General features: G+C 39.8%; 1 protein-coding gene across 1 annotated transcript in view; it reads right to left on the bottom strand.

Annotated features, from left to right (window-relative positions):
• The window catches only part of Rimklb (ribosomal modification protein rimK like family member B), a 35,515-nt gene that overhangs the window by 13,463 nt on the left and 801 nt on the right, over positions 1 to 21,251 (bottom strand). Inside the window, exon 2 of the mRNA XM_055607964.1 lies at positions 5,413 to 5,639. Coding sequence (XP_055463939.1) covers positions 5,413 to 5,587 — 175 coding nt within the window. The 5' untranslated portion in view covers positions 5,588 to 5,639. The remainder of the gene's footprint in view (positions 1 to 5,412; positions 5,640 to 21,251) is intronic.

Below are 21,251 nucleotides of genomic sequence, written 5' to 3'. Positions count from 1 at the left end.
AGGGGCTTAGAAGACTCACCCATAAAATGAGATGACAATCATAAAGTCTGAAGGTGAATGATTTCCACACATTTCTCACCTTTAGACAAATACTAACAATCCACACCTGATTTTCCTGTACCCATGAAAAGGACGGGAAACCACTTTGAGACAGGGATAGGTCACTTAGTACTGGAAGACTAGGCAAAGTTCCATTTCGATAGGTGTATTAATTTAGTATTCAGACTATAATCAAACCCCAGAGGCTTGAGAATAGACGTGGTGAGAAGTGGTGAAGCTAGGAGGGAAGACATTGCTAGGAAGACAAAGGCTAGGAAAGCTTTGTCCTCCACATCTCCTACTGGGGGGAGGAGTGTGCACGTATTTGTATAGGGCAGACACTACCAAATTACTTAGCTGTCAATTAATTTGGAGGAAACCTCTGTGTAAATTTAAAAATATTCAATGGCAGCCAGCTGAGCTCTCAACAGTCATGCATCTAAAGGTGGAAAATAACTAAATTAATAGTATTATGACCTGGGTATGGTGGCATGTCTTTAATCCTAGCCCTCAGGAGTCAGAAGCAGGCAGATACTTATGAGTTTGAGGTTAACCTGACCTACATACTGAGTTCCAGGACAGCCAGAGGTACCCTGCCTTGGGAAAAAAACAAAACAATACATACATACATACATACATACATACATATAATATGAAAAGTACAGTGCCATTAAGTTTTGGTAAAACAAAGTATATACTTAATTTGGGGGCTGGAGAGATGGCTCAACAGTTAAGAACATTGGGCACACGTCCAGCAGAGTCAATTACAATTCCCAGCACTCAGATGTTTAGGGAGAAATGATATCTACATCTTTCAAAGAAATCTTCCCTAACTTAAGTATTTAAGTATTTATCAGCTACAAAGGGGTGAACAACTTTTTAAAAGTTAAGGTGGCACAAACTAGCCTAATTGATCAAAGTTAAGATCTCCAGCAATGGGACATAGTGACATCTTGTGACCCTGTTTCATGTGCTGTAGTGAGAAGGGCACATGACTTCTGTATTATGTGTCCCTATACTTAGAATATAATAAACTATTTCAGCAAAATACCAATGTAAAATTTAAGACTAGGGGCTGGAGAAATGGCTAAGTGGCAAAAGCACTGGCTGCTCTTTCCAAAGGACCTGGGTTTAATTCCCAGCACCCACATACTGGCTAACAACCAGTCCCAAGGGACTCAATACTCTCTTTTCTGCTGGCACTTCATAAATGTGGTATACACACATACATGAAGGCAAACTACCCATGTACACAAAAGGAAAAATAAATTTAGAGCTGAAGATGTTTCAGTGGTTTGCAGCACTTGTTGCTCTTGTAGAGGACCAAGGTTCAAACTGGTGCCTCACAACAATTTATTATACAATGCTTCTAACCCCCTCTTCTGTCCCCTTTGTGCCCCAGGAATGCACGTGGTACACATACATATATACATGCAGGCAATGCAGTCATAAAATATTTTAAAATTGTTCTGACATATCAGTATTTACTCACTATAAAAAGTGAGTTTTTGTTTTGTTTTGTTTTGTTCTGTTTTGTTTTCCTAAGGGGGCTGAAGAGATGGCTCAGCGGTTAACTGGCTGCTCTTCCAGAGGACCTGTGTTTGGTTCCCAGTACCCATATGGAAATTCTGTCCATAACTCCAGTTCCTGGGGATCCAACACCTCTTCTGGCCTCCTCAGGCACTAAGCATGAAAGTGGTACATACACAAATAAAAGAAAAACAATAGTTTTTAAAAAGAGTAAGAGAGCCAAGCCAGGCATAGTGTGGCATGCCTTTAATCCCAGCACTTGGGAAGTTGAAGCAGCTACACATAGAGTCCTGTCTCAAATACATACATAAACAGCCATACTGAAAATAAAGTACGGGCCAGCTATATTGGAATACCCCCTCACGGGGAAGAGGCAAGATAATCAAAGGTTCAAGGTTCAGTTACATACTGAATTTGAAAGCAACCTTAGTCACACCAGACCCAGCCTCAAAAACAAAACATAAAACAGCTTCATGGAATCTTATCTTACTGTGCCCTGCACCACCTTTCTTAGTAGAGCACTGTCTCCTAGAGAACTTGGCAGCACAGTAACTCCCTGGGAATGGAAAGGAGTACACATTGTTTTAGCAGTGCTCTGACCTGTTGGGGTACTGCCAAAGGATTGGTTCCTGTTCTACAAAGGTTCCCAGGTAGGAAAAGCTGCAGAGAAACCTAAGATCAGCAGTTACCTGAAGCAAGCCATTACAGAAGCAGAGCTAATGACCTTGGCCCCATCACCAAGCTGCAATGAGAAGCTGTGAAACAGACATCCAAAAATAGAACGGAAGTCAAGACACACACAAGCCTAAGCAAAACACACATGCTCAGAAAGGCCTAGATTCTGAAGAACTCTCCTCACGCCAATGCAAACGAGTTGAGTATATATTTCTCCAAAACAGACAAGTGGGCCATTTGCTCTGGAAAAGATACTCAGCTTTCTTTGCCCAGTTACCACTGTATACAGTGAGTTTTCACCTGAACCTATGAGCCACCATATGGGTACTGGGAATTGAACCCAGGTCCTCTACAAGAGTAAGTGCTCTGACCACTGAAATATCTCTCCAACCCTTAAGTTACTTTTACTTCTCTTTATATGGGTGCTCGGCCTGCATGTATGTCAATATACCCAATATGTGAAGGGCATTGCTGATCTTGCTGACTGAAATGATATATAACACCACTAATCACTAGGGGAATGCAAGTCAAAGCCATCATATTCATTAGAATGGCCACTGTCAAGTAAGTTAGGCGGGGCATGTGATCAGTGGTATACATTCTTGTAGCACAAGCTCCAAGTTCATCTCCAGAATCACAAAAAAATAAGAAAACAGACAAGCTGACATATGTACAATACTGAAACCCTGTGCCCTAATGATATGAATGCAATTAGATAAAGTGTAGCGTAAAACATTAAATAGATTAATATTTGGCCTTTAGAAGGGAGTGTGATGTGTGCATTTTACAGGAGATGGAACTCTGTGGGAATCGTTATGCTGGCCAGGCCGTTACTCAGGCTGTTGTCACAGCACTCTCTGAGTCAAAGCCAGCCTACACCACGGTGAGCACCAGACCAGCTTGGTTTACACTGACAGCCTTCTCCCCTACCAAAAAATAAAGCATGCTAAATGAAATAAACGAGACACAAAAGTACAGCTATTGTCAGAGAGTGTTAACTGTCAACTTGACCCAACTAGAACCTCCTGGCAAGAGAGTCTCAATGAGGGACCGTCTGTGGAAAACTGTCTTAATTACCCTAACCGGTGTGGAAAGACCCAGTTTACTATTGCAATGCATAGAAACCAAGCCAAGCCCAAGCAAACAAATGAGCATCTACATATTCACTCTGCCTTTGACTGTGGATATGCTATGACTAGCAATCTGAAGTTCCTGCCTTGACTTGTTCACAATGCTAGATTCAACAGCAGGCTGAAATAAACCAATTTCTCTGATAAGTTGTTGATTTTTTTTTTCTGGGTATTTTACTATACTAATAGAAGAATAAAAAAGCTTGACATCAGAAATAGAGTCAGATGCCACAGGGCGTCAGATTTTAAAACACTATGAAGCTGGGCTTAGTGGCTCACACCTGTAATCTCAGCACAAGAGAGGTTAAGACAGAACTACAACTTTTAGGCCAATCAGAGCTACATAGGAGGAGTTCCAAGTCCGGCTAGGCTAGAGTGAAGTAACTATGACAGATAGCAGGCAAAACCAGACAGAAACAAACAAAAATGGTACATTCAGAAAACACTAATAAAAAGTGCCTTTGGCAGAAACTTCACTACATTGGACTTAGCTGGAAATTAATCTCAGAACCTGATAACACAATAATCACCAAAAAAATGAAAAGTAATTTTCTTTTTCTTTTTTTTTAAGAAAGAGATTATCCAAAACCCACAGGATGACAAGAAATGTAACAGATATTATGTCTAACTGAAAATTAAACATAAGTATTTTAAACAATAACTACGTGCCATTCCAGACTAGAAAGCTCATTAAAAAAAACAAGTATCAATACCACATAAAGTACATGTAGGAGAGCCACACGTGGTACCTTATGCCACTAGTCTACCTCAGCACTGAGGTAGAAAAAGAGGATGAGACGTTTGGGGCCAACGTAGGTTACAATATTCCACATTATAAGCAACCTAACTTGTTTGACGAGCGCTGTTTTCATTACCTTTCCTATGCCCACAAGTCAGCTGACACAAGAGTTTGACCCAAGTATGTCAATTTGATAGCAAGAAACCTGCTATCAAATGGGGTGGCTTTGAGATGAAGCAAGGAGTGTGAAGTCAAAACCACAGTCAGAGATAAACAGGGAAAATAGAATCCTGGCAGCCCAAGGACAGAGCCCCAAAGGCAAGGTTTCATCAAGCAACTCCACCTTAGTTTAACAGTCCAGTTTGCTTTGCTTTGTAATGGGTTATGTACTGAGGAATATGTTCCAAAAAAAAAAAAAAAAAAGTCTTGAGGAATATTATTTTTAATAAAAAGAAAAAGAGAAGCTGTTTTGTCACCTCCCTCCAAGAGGATGGCATTTAGTATAGTATTAGAGCTGAAAAGTTGGCTCAGCAGTTAAGAGCACTTGTTGCTCTTGCAGAGGACCAACGTTCAATTTCCAGCACCTTATGACAGCTTGCAACCTTCCCAAGGGATCCAATGCCCTCTTCTGACCTCCAAAGACACCAGGCACACTTGTGATACACATTCATACATGCAGACAAAACACCCCCACACAATAGGTAGTAATCTAAATATATTATAAATTTAAGACTAAAAATGCCTGGATCCATAGATAGTACATCAATAAAGAAGCCCTGCTTAAGGACCGGCCCTGCCAACAAGCAAGGTGGTTTTATCATATGAATTAACCTAGTTATGCAAATGCCTCACAGGAAGGCACAGAAGCAATTCTCTTGAGCAATTCTAGATCCTGTGAAGGTACTTTTTGTAGGCAGTTAAATTTTTATTTGTATGTATTTACTTAGGACCAAGTTTCTCTGTAGCCTTGGCTGTCCTGGACTCGCTTTGTAATTTGTAGACCAGGCTAGCCTCAAACTCTCACAGATCCACCTGCCTCTGCCTCCCAGGTGCTGGGATTAAGGGCATGTGTCACCCCGTCTGGCAGACAATTAAATTTCTATAAAAACTAGAAAGTCATTTTTAGATTTCCTCCCCACTCCTTTATACATAAAACAATTTAGGAAGTATTATGTTCCTATGTCTTCCATAAACAGACTAGCTATGTGAGTGGTACTTTTGATAAGGCTATTATGACTTTATTTGTCATCATTATTACAGAAACAGGTTCACCACAGAAGAGCATTTGTATAGTCTTACCCAGATTTCCTTGCTCGACTGTCAGCACCACCTCATCCATCACCACAGCCCTGAAGTCCAATTCCTCCTCACAACATTTGGCCTTCAAAGCTCGTAAGATCTCTTTTTGCGGATAGTCTTCCCTGATGCGACGATCTGTCAAAAACCACAGCTTGGCAGCCACGGAGCTACACATCTTGGATCTGCCTGTTCTTCCTTTTCCTTATTCCTTGAATGTAAACTTTTATCTAGATGGAAAAGAAAATACACAAGATTGATGAAATGTTGTAGGTTTTTGGATTTCACAAATAAATGTTCTAGCTTTCTGCCAGCTAAATAAGGAAGTAGAGGGAAATACTTCCAGCTAATCCGAGTTCGGAGGGTAGACACAGGAGGATCAGGAACTCAATGTTCTCCTTAGCTGAACAGAGAATTTAAGGCCAGCCTCAGTGACCCTGTTTCAATACTATGTCTTCTCCCTGCCGGAACACCACTAAAAATATAGATATACTCTCAAAAAAGATTTCTCCATTTTTCTGGCAGTATAGCGGTATAGCAGTTCACATACCACAAACTTAAAATACAATTTCCCTGTATTAATAGAATATTGATTTTTGTCTACAAATACACTTAACCTGATTGTCTCTATTTTTACTATTTCATCCCTTCCCTTAAAATTCCAATTCTTGGGGGCTGTGAAGATGGCTCAACAATTAAGAACACTTGCTCTTGCAGAAGACCTGAGTTTAATAACTGCACCTACATGCTAGCTCACAACCATAACTCCAGTTACATTCAATACCCTCCTATAACCTGGTGCCATGTGTGGGCAACAGGCATGCACATGGTGCAAAAATGTACATGTAAGCAAAACACTCATATGCATAATAAATCCAAAAAATTTTAATAATATAAACTCCGATTCTCAGCCGGGTGTGGTGGTGAACGCCTTTAATCCCAGCACTTAGGAGGCAGAGGCAGGTGAATCTCTGAATTTGATGCCAGCCTGGTCTATAGAGGGAGTTCCAGGACAGCCAGGGCAACACAGAGAAATTCTGTCTCAGAAAAAAAAAAAATTTTTTTTAAGTCCCTTCCTGGTATGAAATGGTTTGTATTAAAATCACTGACAGTATATCCTATTTCCCCATCACTAGATAACCCATTAAGTTTATACTTTTATCTATAGTTTTATATTTAAAAATTCCCTTGCTTTTTATTGTTGTATAGGTAATTAAAAGCTCATATTACTACATAAGTATTAAAATTACTACCTAAAATGCTAAAGAGCAAAGTTTAGAGAATGAACAAAATGGAGCTCTACATAATACAAACTAATACCCATGTCCATCACTGTGTGCTGATTTTTCAGGGATAGAACTCTCTTACTCCGTGTTTGTGTCCCTTCTTTAAATGGAACATTCGAAACATACTTTACTAGAGTAAAAAAAAAAAAAAAAAAAAGAGAGGGAGAAAGGGAAAGTCTTTCCACTTTCTAGGGTACCACTTCTCTGAATCTGAATCACAAATCTTGGGGTGAGAGGTGAGAGGATTGTAAGAGAGAAGGGAAACCAATTGGGAGCATCTCTGGAACAAGCTGGAAACCCTCGATGGGGTAGGCTCCTGGGAGGATATGGGGGTGACTCTAGCTGAGACTCCTAGCAGCAGAGAGATATGGAGGCTGAAGTGTCCCCCTCCTATACCCAGACAGGACTTGCAGTGGAGGGGGACACAACCCAACCACAAAACCTTTGACCCAAAATTAGCAGGAATAAGGATGAAGCAGAGATTGAGGGAAGGGCCAAACAATGACTGGCCCAACTTGAGACCCAAGGGAGAGAGCCAACCCTGAGACTATTAACGACACTCTGCTATACTTGCAGTCAGGAGACTATCATAACTGTCTTCTGAGAGGCTCTACCCAGCAGCAGATTGAAACAGGTGCGGAGATCCATGGCCAAACACTAATTGGAGTTTGGGGAGCCTTGTGGAACTTTCGGGGAAGGATAGAAAGATCCTATCAGGCAAGAACTTCACAAAAAGACCAGTAGAGCCAATTAAAGACCATAGGGGCTCTAACAGAGACTAAAGCAGCAACCAAAGAGCATGCAATGACTGGACCTTGGTCCCCTACACATATGTAGCTGATGGGCTTGGTCTTTATGACAGGCCCCTAGCAATTAAAGTGTGGGCTGTCCCTGACTTGGACTCTGTTGCCTGCTTTTGGATCACTTTCTGCTAGCTGGGCTGCCTTGTCAGGCCTCAGGAGAAAAGGATGCATTTAGTCCTGATACAGTCCAGGAGTGGGTTGGTGGGGGGCTACCCCTTTTTTGAGGAAAAAGAGAGGTGGGAAAAGGGAAGAGGGTGGTAAGGCAGGACCAGGAGAAGAGGGAGGGAGCTGCAATAGGAATGCAAACTGAATTCAAAAAAAGAAAGGAAGAGAGAAAGAAAGAAGTCTTCCTGAAAAGCAAATAGTTTACCATTAAACACAGTTTGATAATAAAGAAAAGAAAGTTTAAAAACCCTTTTTAGTCAAGCAGACCTCTAGTGAATTTGAGGACACCCTGGGCTACAAAATGAGACTGTCAACCCCATTCCAAAAATACACCCCTAAAAAACTTAAAGAACAGGGCTGAGCTTGATGGTGCATGGCTTTAATCCCAACATTCAGGAGGCAGGGGTAGGCAGATCTCCATGAGTTTGAAGCCAGCCTGGTCTACAGAAAGAGTTCCAGGACAGTCACAGGGCTGCTGTTATACAGAGAAACCTAGTCTGGAAAAGTTTAAAACAAAACCAAAACAAATGAACCTTCAAGAACCGTTGTCCCTTGTCCATAGCATTCTGCTTTTGAGGGAGGGCTATCTCCCCCAGCCTACCCACATTGCTCACTCCCATCTAGAGCACATATTTCCAAATAACCTGCACACATGCTCTTGTACACTTCAAATCACCTCTAGATCAAATACAGTACAAATAATAGGTAAATGTCTATACTGTTCAATGTTCAGTACAGACACTATTCTTGGTTAGTTGAAGCCACTGATACAGAACATATGAATAGAAAGAATTATCACTGTTCAAGGATCATGCCAGATGGCATGGAAATCAATCCAGAAACAAAAGTCAAGATTAGAAGGAAGCAAAGGCGAGGGAGACCAGCAGCCTCCTGGAGCCAGAAGTCAGAAACAGTCCTTCACTGGACCCTTCCCCACTCTCCCAGATATTTAAGGACTTGTTTCATAGACCCACCAGTAAGCCAACAGTATACACCCTCAGTATTTTGACTTGGCAAACCTATCACCCCAACACAACTACAACCATTTCCTCAAAGGTAAGCCAATGTTTTTTTTTTTTTGTTGTTGTTGCTGTTTGTTTTTACGCCAGAAGGTAATCTCTGCCAGATACAGTAATAACTCAATTTAGGCTAAGAAGAAATCCAGTCAACAATACCATATCATCCCCAATTTTGGAAAATTGTAAATTACAATGATTGTGCTAGTTTAAGATACTTAAATTCATCAGAAGACAACTGCTATAAGAGAAATGTTTTATTGCCTCATAATGGGGTATCCTTTACACCTATAAGTTACAAACCTATGCCCCCACCCCTTTTTTTAACCTACAGGTTTTCTGTATGTGGTGATTTACTTTGAGACAATGTCTCAAACACAACCCTCTGGCCTCAACTTTCCTCACCATGCCTAGCCAAACACTTTTTTTCTAGCTTTTTTCAAGGGTCAAGAAGCTGCTTGCCTCGCCTTTGCTTCCTTCTAAACCTGACATTTGTTTCAAACATTTTTCAAAGTTTTTCTTGAATTAAGAGTTTCACTTTAACCACAGATACGGAAAACTTACAACGCAAATCTGCACTGTCGTTATCTTTACTGGAAGGGACAAATGTTTTCTTTTGAAGGGTAATGTGGAAGTACTCTCTTCCCTGTGGATAACCACAGCGAAGGCCAAAGTGTGCACCCAACCAGATACTCTATCTGCTGCAGATGGCAAAAGTACTCACTGGGAAGTTATAATCACACAAGGCTTTTAAAGTTACATGAAAAGGTCTCACTCAAAGGTAAAGCCACATAGAAAAGTCACAACAAAGTAGCTAAGAGATTATTCTCTTCCCTTGAGAAAAGAAAACATACTTGCATTCAGTGTTTTTTAAACATTCATTGACTGCTAACATTCCAGAGCCAGCTCTGTACCTGGGCTTACACTTGTTTCTTGAACCTTACTTATCTTTTCATGGATAGCTAATTTTACTGCATGATGGACTTTCCTATGAGGGACGGTTGCTGTCCCAGCAATCATAATTACATGCTTTTTGGGAGGGAGAAACATCTTGTCAATAGTAAGCCAACTGTTGGAAATTATATGATAACAAATTTTTCCAGTGATTCCCTATTAATATTTCACTTTAAGAAGAAAATTCTTGAACGTTCTTTCCACATGAAGTCTCTAGTTAGTAGTTAGAGGTCTGACTTGCACTTGTCACCGGCTGAACCATAGAAGCAGTCTCAGCACAGGTAGAAGGGCAATTTTAGTTGAAGGGCATCACCACGATGCTGCATGCCCAGCTCAGAACACTTGGGTCCTAGGCAGGGAAAGGGCCTACTTCTATCTCACGTGCTCAAGACTGATGCTATGTACACAGAATACTTGGACGATTTGCTGCCTTACTGATGGCAAGTGCCTTTACCTGCTAAAGACATCTCCCTGGCCCCAATATTTACAATTTTAAAATATGAGAGCCCCTCCCAATACAATGGCTACTTTTCCTACAGGTGTAAGATATAGGGAATTTCGGCAAATGTTATTAACATAAGCATAGTCCTCTTCCCCTAACCCCTTTAAACAGAATCTAACTAGATGAGGCTGACCTCCAACTAGCAACTTTTCCATCTCCATCTCCAAAACACTGAGTGTAGGTGTGTGCCGCCAGATCACTTCCTCTCTTATTCTGTCAATATAAGAGGTCAAATAATTCCTATCCCTTTTTTATTTCTTCCAAAGTATCAAAGAAAACAATGCATAAATACCAAATTGTAAACACTAGTGAAAAGTAGGTTTTAATTTAATGTCTGTATTAGTTTAGTCTGCATGCTTGCTATGTGCATACATCATGTTCATACCTGACAACTTTGAAGGCTAAAAGAAAGCAGAAATGAAATTACAGAAAGCTGTAAACTGCCCCATGTGGGTGCTGGTAACAAAACCGGGCTCTTCTGCAAGAGTAGCAAGTACTCTTAACTGCTGAGCCATCTAAATATTTGTAATTTTCCCTTGCAAAGCTCACCACCTGCATGCCAATAATAATTTAAAAATTACTGCCTAGAATAACAGACTAAAGAAATGAAGTTCTTCACTTATGTCCTTTATCATAGCAAAGACTGCCAAGTTGTTTTTCTTCTTTTTTTCTTTTTTAAAAAGGGTGTCAATATGTAGCTCAAACTAGCCTTAATATCAATCCACCCTAACTCTGCTCTCACCCCCACCCCCAGTGCTGGGAATACAGGCAAACACCACCACACCCAGCTCTAGCTTATTTTTAAAATATTTTATACAGTATAACTATTTCTTCAAAATTTTAATTTTCATACTACACTAAAGCTGAACATAGTTCCTTTTTTCACCTTTCAATACTTTGAACTAAAACATTCTAGGAGCTAAAGCTTAGCATTCTAGTTCTTATTTCCAATGTCCTTAATAAACAAATATTCTCAGAATTCAAAGTTAAAATGAACCTTATGAACACTCAAAATTTTCAATGAGCTATAACTATCCACTACAGAATGATATTTTTTTTAAATAAAGTATAACATCACAAAAGAAAAGTAGATGAAAATAAGAAATACCATGTTTCCTTTCCCTTTCCCACTGAGTGTGTGGTCTCAAGGGTTAAAAAAGATATATATGAAGGAGCAGGAGCAGGGGACAGGGGACAGCAGCACTAGCAAAACCCTTTAAGGAAAAGAAAAGGAAAGAAAGAAGAGAGCCATAATGTACCCTCTAAAGATATTAAGACATTTCAAGCAAGGAAACAAACAAACCTTTCACTCCTTGGGATGAAGGGTCAGCTCTGTAGGTAAATAAAACACTTGTTTTCACTGAGGACCCAAGTTAACTTCCCAGCACCCACACATGGAGGCTCACAACTGTCTGTAACTCTGGCCTCCAAGTTTCCTCTTCTGACATCTGCAGGAGTCTCACACACACATGGGGCACACAGAACACTCATGTACATAATAATAATAATTTAAAAGTAAACCTTTCATTCCATATAAGGCTAAAACACATGAAGTTAGAATTTAAATAAAGGTTAAATATGCACACACACACATATACACACACTTATCCCTCAGTAGCCAAGGAAGATTGTTTCTAGGAGCCACCACCCAGACTCCCCAGCATACAAAACCTCAAATACTGACATAACTCATAATGTGGCATGGTATTTAAACATAACCAATGTACATTATAGCATATACCTTCTTTCTAACTGTATTGGTTACTTCCTATTGTTGATAAAACACCACGATCAGGACAACTTTAGAAGACAGAGCCCATCATAGTGGGGACATGGCAAATTTTCAATCCTTAGAGATGAATACAAAGGGATGGCAGTATATGAATATGGAACAGAATCTGTGTATCATTCTATTATAATTTGTATCTAATTCTATTATAAAATTCTAATACCATCTGAACAATCCAGAAATGGCTACAGATATGTTCAAATCATGCCATCCACTTCTGTGTAAAAGGAGCTGGACCGATTGATACACATATCTACTGAATGTTGGGCTCCTTCAAGCGCCTCCTTTATCCCTGACAGCTCTCCTGTCCACAAACCTCAAACCTTCATTCTAAACCCATTTTCTACTACCTAGAAATGCCATTTCCACCCAGATTTCAGCTATTACTGAAACATAGACCTAAGTAATGTCTTTCCAATTATGATCTCATCACTGAATTTTAAATCACATTGAAATAAAGTCACTGGCTTCCCTAACTAAATGTCATCCTCTCTTGCTTCACTGAGCTTTGTAATTTCTTAATTCACATCTGCTTTAGCACCTATATCCATCCACCCTCCATCGTGATCATTAAAATCAGCCTGGCTAGCTTACAATGACCATTTGTTTGATCATATACTGCACTGTATGTTCAAGGCATTTTGTTGACTTAAACTGTTGACTTAAACATCATCTTCCAAAATGTGGAAAAGCCTTATCCAACCAAATGAAGACCTTGCTAAAGCATAGAACTGCCAAGACTGATGTCTCACAGAAAAGAGTCACAAAATTGCCATCACACCTTCAGTCTGTTCATCATGCTTTAAGACAGCAACTCCCAACTCGTGTGTTTATGAGCTGTTGGCCATCTCAACAGCTCTGGACTTACTAATCTCACAATTATATAACTTATTCTTCATACATTTACTCTTGTTTTTCTGGGCAACACTAGCTGATATACCTAACCTAACTGTGATACTCAATTCAAAACTCCGTTTTTTTGCTTCCATCTTTCCTCTGCTACTTCCCCAAAGGCACACAAACATACAAAGTTAATTTTATTTGTTGTATTACCTGAATCTTACTGGTCTCATCATCATACACCCAGAACACTGTAAAACATCTCCCTTGCACACCACCATACTGCCAGCCTATTCTTATACTTCCTGTTACTTGAAAAATGTACTCTTAGACCTACCTGCTTAGAATATTGTGGACTGAAATGCTTAACAAAACTGTTTTTCCTGACTCATCCTTCCTCTGGCAGTCTACATTATACAGAAATGCCCAGTCTACTATCATACCCATCCTCTAGCACTACCGCACTATAATTTGGGGAGTATTTTCATTACATTTATTGGGAGGGATCCTTACTTATGTGCCAATGCACTCATACAGAGGTTAGAAGGCAACTTAGCCAAGTCAATTCTCTCCTTCCACCATGTAGGTTCTGAGGTCAGACTCAGGTTGCTAGACTTGGCAGCAAGCATCTTTACCTGCTAATCTATCATGCCAACCATGTTTGTTTGTTTTTTGCTGTTGTTTTGTTGTTTGAAACAGGGTTACACTATGTAGGCCTGCCTGGCCTGAATCTTGCTTTGTAAACCAGACTGGAATTAAAGGCATGTGCCACCTTACCGGGCTTCTCCACTTGTTATATAAATCAAATGGTCAAATATTCATGCAGACATTCTTTAATACACTCAACCATCTGTATCTGCAAGTTCTATCTACAACTGAGGACTGAAATCATTTAAGACAAAAAAAAAAAAAAAAAAAAAAAATTCCAGAACTGGTAATATAGCCCAGCAGCCACCATGCCTAGCAGATTCAAGTTTCTATAAACTAGGATCTGCCAGTGCTCTAAGAGTAATTCTTAAGCCTTATGTTTTCACAACACAGGGGAAACTTCAAAATAGAGGCTTAAGTTACTACTTTCCAAAGATTCCAAGAGCATCAAGTAGCACAGACAAAATTCTATGGAAGTAAAAGCAGTGTGGCAAAAGAAACATTCAGAGTGGAGACAGCATTACAGGACGGAAATCTTTGCCAGTTATAACTCTAGCCTATAGGAAGACTACAAAAGTACAAAGGTTCTTTTACACACACACACACACACACACACACACACACACACACACACACACACACTCATCTTGGCCTAAAGAGATGGCACAGCATGTGCTGTTCTTGCAGAAGTCATGGGCTCAGTCCCCACTGTCCACATCGTGGCTAACAACCATTCGTAATTCTAGTTTCAGAGGGTCTGATGCCTTCTTGCCAGCATCAAGCATACACATGGCATAACATACATACAAGCAGGCACTCATGCATACACATAATAAAAAAATAATTTTTAGAAAAACTTCCAAAAAAATGAATGGGCTAATGAGAGACCTTGTCGAAAACAAAGGTGGAGAGAGAGGGGTGATAAAGAACTGAAGACAGTACTCAAAAAGAAAAATAGCAAATATATTGTGAGCCATCAGGGAAATGCAGATTAAAATTACTTTTGATACTACTCCTCAGTCAGAATGGTTATCAAGTTAAGAAACAACAAATAATTCTGATGAGATGAAAAAGAGAAATGGGCATTCACTACTGTTAAGAACACTAACAGGTATAGCAATTACAGAAATCAGTATGGAACTCTTCAAAAACAAGCAAGCAACCAAACAAAAATGCACTATATGACCTAGCTATTCAACTTCTGGGTATATGCCCAAAGAATTCTACCATAGATATTTGCATGTCCGTGTTTATTTCTATACCATTCACACAAACTAAGAAATGCAACAAAGTCCAGATGAGTAAATACTGAAATTTTACATATGTACATATATATATATAAAATGGAATTTCATTCAGCTTTAAAGAAAAATGGCATTTATAGAAAAGTGGAGCTGAAAATTAATAGTATTACATAAAATAAACCAGACTAAAAAAGATAAATATTGGCTTTTCTCATATGCAGATCCTAGGTTTAAATTTTTACATGTATGCACACATGGGAGGAGTCATGAAACTATAAAGGAGACCATGAGGAAGATGAAACCTTAAGGGAGGAGAGGAGAGGGTAATAACATGTATGTGACATAAAAGCAGAAGGGCGGCTAATGGAGAGAAAAGACAGCAGGGAGCCGAAATTTAGGGAACTCCTACACAATCTCACTTACTTAATCTCATAGATTTCAGGCAGACAGAATGGTTTAAAAAAAACTTTAGCAGTGACAGAAAAGCATGATCAATCACCACTGTCTCCTAATATTCACAAGTATACTGCACAAAAACAGACCAAACATTTAACCCTCAAAGTTTTCATGTCCTATCCATCTCAACAGAGACCTCTCTTCATGACACTAAAAAGGTGTACAGCTAATTTTACATGTGGCCATTTCTCCATCCCTCTACCAAAAGACTACAATAAAATGTTCTACCATCAATCTTTATAAAAACCACAAAAGGCAACTGAGATATGACATGATATAAATGACGAATACAGGCATGTCTTATTACAAGAACCTATCCAAGATGCTACAAGAGTAAAGCCAGGAATACTATTAAGGTTTTCTGATTCCAGCATTTTGAAAGTGTATTTTAGCCAAGTCTCCTTCCACATCATCTCCCAACCACACTATTGTCCCTAATTATCCCTTAAAACTCCTCTGTGAAAACCAGATTTCTCTTCACATTTTAATATACATAATAACTTTGGATAAAGAAAAAAACTCATTTTGGATGGCTATATATACCAAATACAATGCTAATTTACCATTTCATCAACAAAACCATCGCTCTGACACAGACCTGTCTTCATCTGACAGTGAAGCTGGTTGGCAGACTGACTTCAAATTCCTTACTCTGTAACAGACTGTAACAAGTATGGCTGTACTTGCTCCTTAACTATCAAGGGTCAGACTGCCATGTAAACTGTAGGCTTTCTTGAAGCTATCTATGGTCCTAACTAATTTTTGCCAACAAGAATTGAATGAGTTCAGGTACTGCACTGCAACTTCTACAAGTCACAGCTTTAGCAGCACCTTCTCTAGCCCTCCATTCACCACGCACCCAGAATACGGATGCTGTGGCTGTTGTACTGGCAGCCCACCTAAATGATGAGGAGAGGTCAACCCTAACAAAACCACAGCTGTGTCAGGGCTTGTCCCTTGACAGCTGGGTAAAGCCAGGGCCTCAGAGTCTCAGAGTCTCAGGTTGAGACAGTGGTTCTCAACCTGTGGGTCACAACCCCTTTGGGGGCGTCACCTAATACCATTAGAAAACACAGATATCTAGGATTAGTAATGAAGAAGAAATGATAAACATTTTACGGGGAACCAACATAAATGTTTTAAAGGGTCACAGCTTTAGGAAGGTTGAGAACTACTGCTCTAGGACCTCTTACAAGAAGAAAATACTCTTATCTCGCTGACAATGACACCTGCAAGTTTCTGTTAGAGGCCATTGTAACGTTCCTGATACTTTACTCTACCCATGTTCAAAAGTTTTAGGAATTTATTTCCTTGACTACTTGTGTTATATGTTAGTAAGAAATAGTTATCAAGCACTTATATATACACAACTTTCTCTTCACACTAAAAAGACCATCGTTTTTCTTTCTGTTGGCATTTATTTTGCATGGCATCTGAGTATTGCTATATTCATTAAAAAAAAAAAATCTACTAAAGCCTGGCATGGTGGCTCATACCTTTAATCCCAGAATTTGAGAAGGAAAGGCAGGCACACATGAGTTTGAGACCATCCTGTCTACAAAGTAAGTTCCGCTCAGCCAGGGCTATTTAGAGACCTGTCTCAAAAAATTCTAATAGAATAAAAAGAAGAACCTATTCTATCCCAAATATTAACCATACAACCAAATAAGAAAACAAGTAGATAGAACAAAGGATTTCATTAAGTAATCCATATTACCACTTAAACACCTATGTCGTACTCTACCTGAAGATACCAAACTAAAGACAGAGAGCTAGACATGGTGTCAGCATATACAAAAGTAAAAATAATCTAATATTAAACTGTTATTGAGTGGGACAGCCAGAGGGCCTCGTGAGAAAAAGTACTTGCCATAAGCCTGATGACCCAACTTCCATCCCTAAAACCCAGGATGGAAGGACAGTACCAAACAAAAGTTGTCCTCTGACCTCCAGCCCACGGACAAACACAGCAAAATGCATCGTTTTTTAGAACACAATGAGCAAGAAGTCTGACGTCACTTCAGGGAAATGCAAGCCCAAACCATAACGAAGCATTGTGTATGGTGAGTGACAACACACCTGTATTCCCAGCATAGAGGAGGCTAAGGCAAAAGAATGACTTTGAGACCAGGTTAGAATGCAAAGACCCCAACTCAAAAATTAAAGCAGGGTTCCAAATAGGTCTCCACACAGCTACACTCACAGGAGCATTACTCATAATAGCTACAGAATAGGAACAACTATATGTCACTGACACATGAATTGGTAGGCTAAGAGTGTGAATGTGTGCATGAAAAAACTATTCAGTCTTTTGTTTGTTTTGTTTTTCAAGACAAGGTTTCTCTGTGTAGCCTTGGCTGTCCTGGAATTTGCTATTTTTATAGACCAGGCTGGCTTCAAACTCGGGAGATTCACCTGCCTCTGCCTTCTAAGATTAAAGGTGGGCGCCTCTGCCACCTCTACTAGCCTTAAAGAGAAATTAAATTTGGAGCCTCAGTAGTTAAGAGCACCTACCGCTTTCAGTCCAGTTCCATGGGATCTGGCCTCCAATGGGAACCACACACACATAGTACACACACATACATGCAGGCAGGCAATATATTCATACACATAATATAAAAATTAATCTTTATAAAATGAAACTTTGGTAAATACAACTTTAATGAATACTGAGGATATCACATTAAATCAAATGTCAATTACAGAATAACAAGGCATGGTTTTACCTTAATGAGATACCTGCACTAGTCAAAATTATGAGATAGAAGGAAACAGGATGGTAATTATCAAAGGGCTAAATTATGAAGAATTATCATCAAATGGATAGAGGTTCAGTTTTGCAGTAAAGATCCTGAAAATGGAGTTAGTGAAAAATGGTAACATGTTTTATTGTAATACAAGAAAATTAGAAAAAAAATGAAATAAATCCTAAGTGAACTGTAAATTTTTACATACTTCCAATTCTAATTAGAAAAACATTACCCTTTTCTTATACTGTCTGCAGCTTTAATTATTAAATTCTCAGCCTTTGGTCTATCATCTATAGCCAATTATAAATAAACTCTAAGATCAAAACAAAAATTCCAATGTGTTTACTTAATGGAGGATTGTTACAAAGTATCTCTGTAAGACTGCACAAAGTTTCAAAAAAAACAGTTTGAGGTACAAGGCACAGTGTAGCTCAAAGTTCCTTACATTAAAGAAAAAATGCCAAACCTCCCCAAATTTTCTTTCCAGACATTACTGGCTTTGATAAAGGAATTTGAAAACCACTCATTTACTGGAGCCCAAAAGAATGACCAAATTATATGTCAATAGAATACGCTAACAACTGAGCAGTCCAAAACATTGAGAAGAATTACTAATACTGTTAGGGAAATTTACATAAGCTTCCAAAATGCAGCTTTCTGATATAGTACAAAAACTCAAATGCTACCAAAAATGGGAAAGCACAGCAGTATCAGACAAGTGGTCTTATGACTATTACACAGCAATTCAGGTCTTTCTTTCAGACTATTAAGTATAAGAGAATGAAGCTATCTAGCAGTATCAGAAGTGTGGGGGGGAGATACAGAAGATTGTAGGAAGCACTTAGGTGATGAGTAGCTTTATTTTTTTGTCACAACTTGTGACATACTAACATACTTTCTCTGTGGGAGAAAGGGTAGTAAGATTAATCAGGCACATAGACGCAAAGTTTTTAGCAGCTCCTCAATCCAGCCGGTACATGTCTTGTAAAGATCTGATACTTTCCATACATGGCCAGGAAAACTGGTAGATTAAAAAATACCATGATCAACTGGGCAATGACAGCAGAGGCAGGCTGATCCCTAAGTTCGAAGCCAGCCTGATCTACAGAGTGAATTCCAGGACAGCCAGAGCAACACAGAGAAACCCTGTCTCAAACAAACAAAAAACCAACAACAGTGCCCTGATTAATGAAACTGGACTGCAAACTCTAAGGACAGAATCACATCTGTTTACTTTTGCTGTTACCCCCAATGGGTGGCACAACACACAGTATGTATTAGGTTGCCAAGTTAGGGGATAAAATTAAGAGCTGGCAGTGTGTGTGTGTGTGTGTGTGTGTGTGTACGCGCTCTTGCGGGCTGTGGAGAGCTCAGCAACCTAGAGGCTTGCTGCTCTTACAAAGAGCAGTCTGGTTCCCAGCAGCCAGGTGGGATGTGGCTCACAAGGACCTGTATCTCCAGCTCTGGCCTCTGAGATCACCTGCACACACTCACCACACCACAGATATATAAAAGTGGAGAAGAGATCTGGTTTGAGTTAGCTGTGTGAAATACAAATTAAATTCCAGACAAGTGTGTATCCCATGAGACACAAATGTAACCTAACCATCTGCAACGTTAATCTCCACTGTCAGCCTGGATTTAGAATCTCCTTGGAAATGCATCTGAATGTCTAGTCACCTGAAGGAAGAACTGCCCTGAATGCAGGCAGCATGAGTGTTCCATGGGCTAGGGTCTACATCGGAATAAAAAGGATGACGTAAGCTGACCACCAGCATTCATCTCACGCTGCTTCCTGACAGACACACAATGCTCCGTGCCTCCCCCCAGAGGGACTGTATCCTCTAAAACAGAGGTTCTCAACCAGTGGGTTGTGACCCCGCCAGGAATTCCCCATCAGATCTTTACATTACAACTGATAACAGTAGCAAAATGGCAGTTATTCCATAACAAAATAATTTTTGGAGCCCTGGCTGTCCTAGAACTCTTCCTGTAGACCAGGCTGGCCTTGAACTCATGGAGATCCACATGCCTCTGCCTCCCAGAGTACAGCCCCCAGCACCTGGCTATATGAAATAGTCTTATGGTGGGGGGTCGCTACATATGAAAAACTGTACTAAAGAGTCCCAGAATTAGAAAGGTTGGGAAGCACTGCCCTAGAACTACAAGCCAAATTAAATTCTCCCCTTAAATTCCTTTACATCAGATATTTGGTCAAAAGCATAGTTAATATACTGTCAATATTAATAGTTTATTTTTCCAATTTTTCTTAATGAAGGTGGGCAATAGCGATAGTTTGCCTAACATACACAAAGCCCCAGGTACAACCTTAGCACTGGGGAACAGGAAAAAAAGCCTAATGTAACTGATATGATGACACATTTTTTTATCCCAACATCTGTGAGGCAGAATTCAAGCACAGCCTGGTACACACAATGAGACCTGCCTCAAACAAACAAACAAACAAACAAACAAACAAACAAACTCTTCACCAGCCTGATAGACTGAGTTCCAGGACAGCCAAGGCTACAAGGGGGGGGGGGGGTACACCACTCTTTACACAGCCTGATGCCGTTATCACATATCTGATCCTGAAATTGGAAGAACAGAAACAAAATTTTAGTACAGGGGGCAAACAGCACGTGGCAGGTTCCATGCACTCCAGCCTCTAAGGGAATAGGGGTGACTGGGTTGCAGCTTTCGTGCCCAAGCCAACTTTGAGAAGGGAGAAACACTGGGAAACATTTAAAATAACACCTTGGCATTTGTTACTATGAAGCCAGAAAGCCCTTCCTACAAACCTAAGCTGTGCAGAGTCCCATGGCACATGGAGCTAAAATAGCTATGTACAGATATTTTTTGGAGGTTCCATATTATTTCTCAACAACCTTAACAAGACAAGCAAGAATATTCCAAAAAAGACGGTTTTTTAACATCTGTAACTACCCTTGCTCATCTTCTCTTGGAACAACTGTATGTCAACACAGCTAACAATTTCTCCCTCATATTTTAAAATAACATAATGACTTTGATTTCTTAAGTTTTTAATGTTTGACTTTATCCCATCTACAGAATACTCTGCCAGAAAAAGTCTCCCTAGGAATCCACATTATTAAAACGCTCCCAAAACATCAACCGCAAGCAAGTTGAAATAAAATCCGTTCTCTTTATACTTGTTTTTTCTCTCCTCTCCACACGGAGTCATAGTTTTCCTCCACCCACCTTTCGCTCAGTTTACGATGCTATGCCTATTCCCCACGAGTAAAGCTACTCCTGCTTCTCAGAGTAAAAAAAAACCAAACAAACAAACAACTTCCTTGACCTCAGTTCCTGTCAGTTCAGGGCGGAGTGGTTCAACTGCCACAGTATGTGTTGGGGGGGGGGGGGGG

This window comes from Psammomys obesus, unplaced genomic scaffold, assembly GCF_907164565.1.
Source record: "Psammomys obesus unplaced genomic scaffold, mPsaObe1.curated_primary_1811, whole genome shotgun sequence".
Taxonomy (NCBI): domain Eukaryota; kingdom Metazoa; phylum Chordata; class Mammalia; order Rodentia; family Muridae; genus Psammomys; species Psammomys obesus.
The sequence above is the reverse complement of the archived record's forward strand: the minus strand, read 5'-3'. Positions and strand labels throughout refer to the sequence as shown.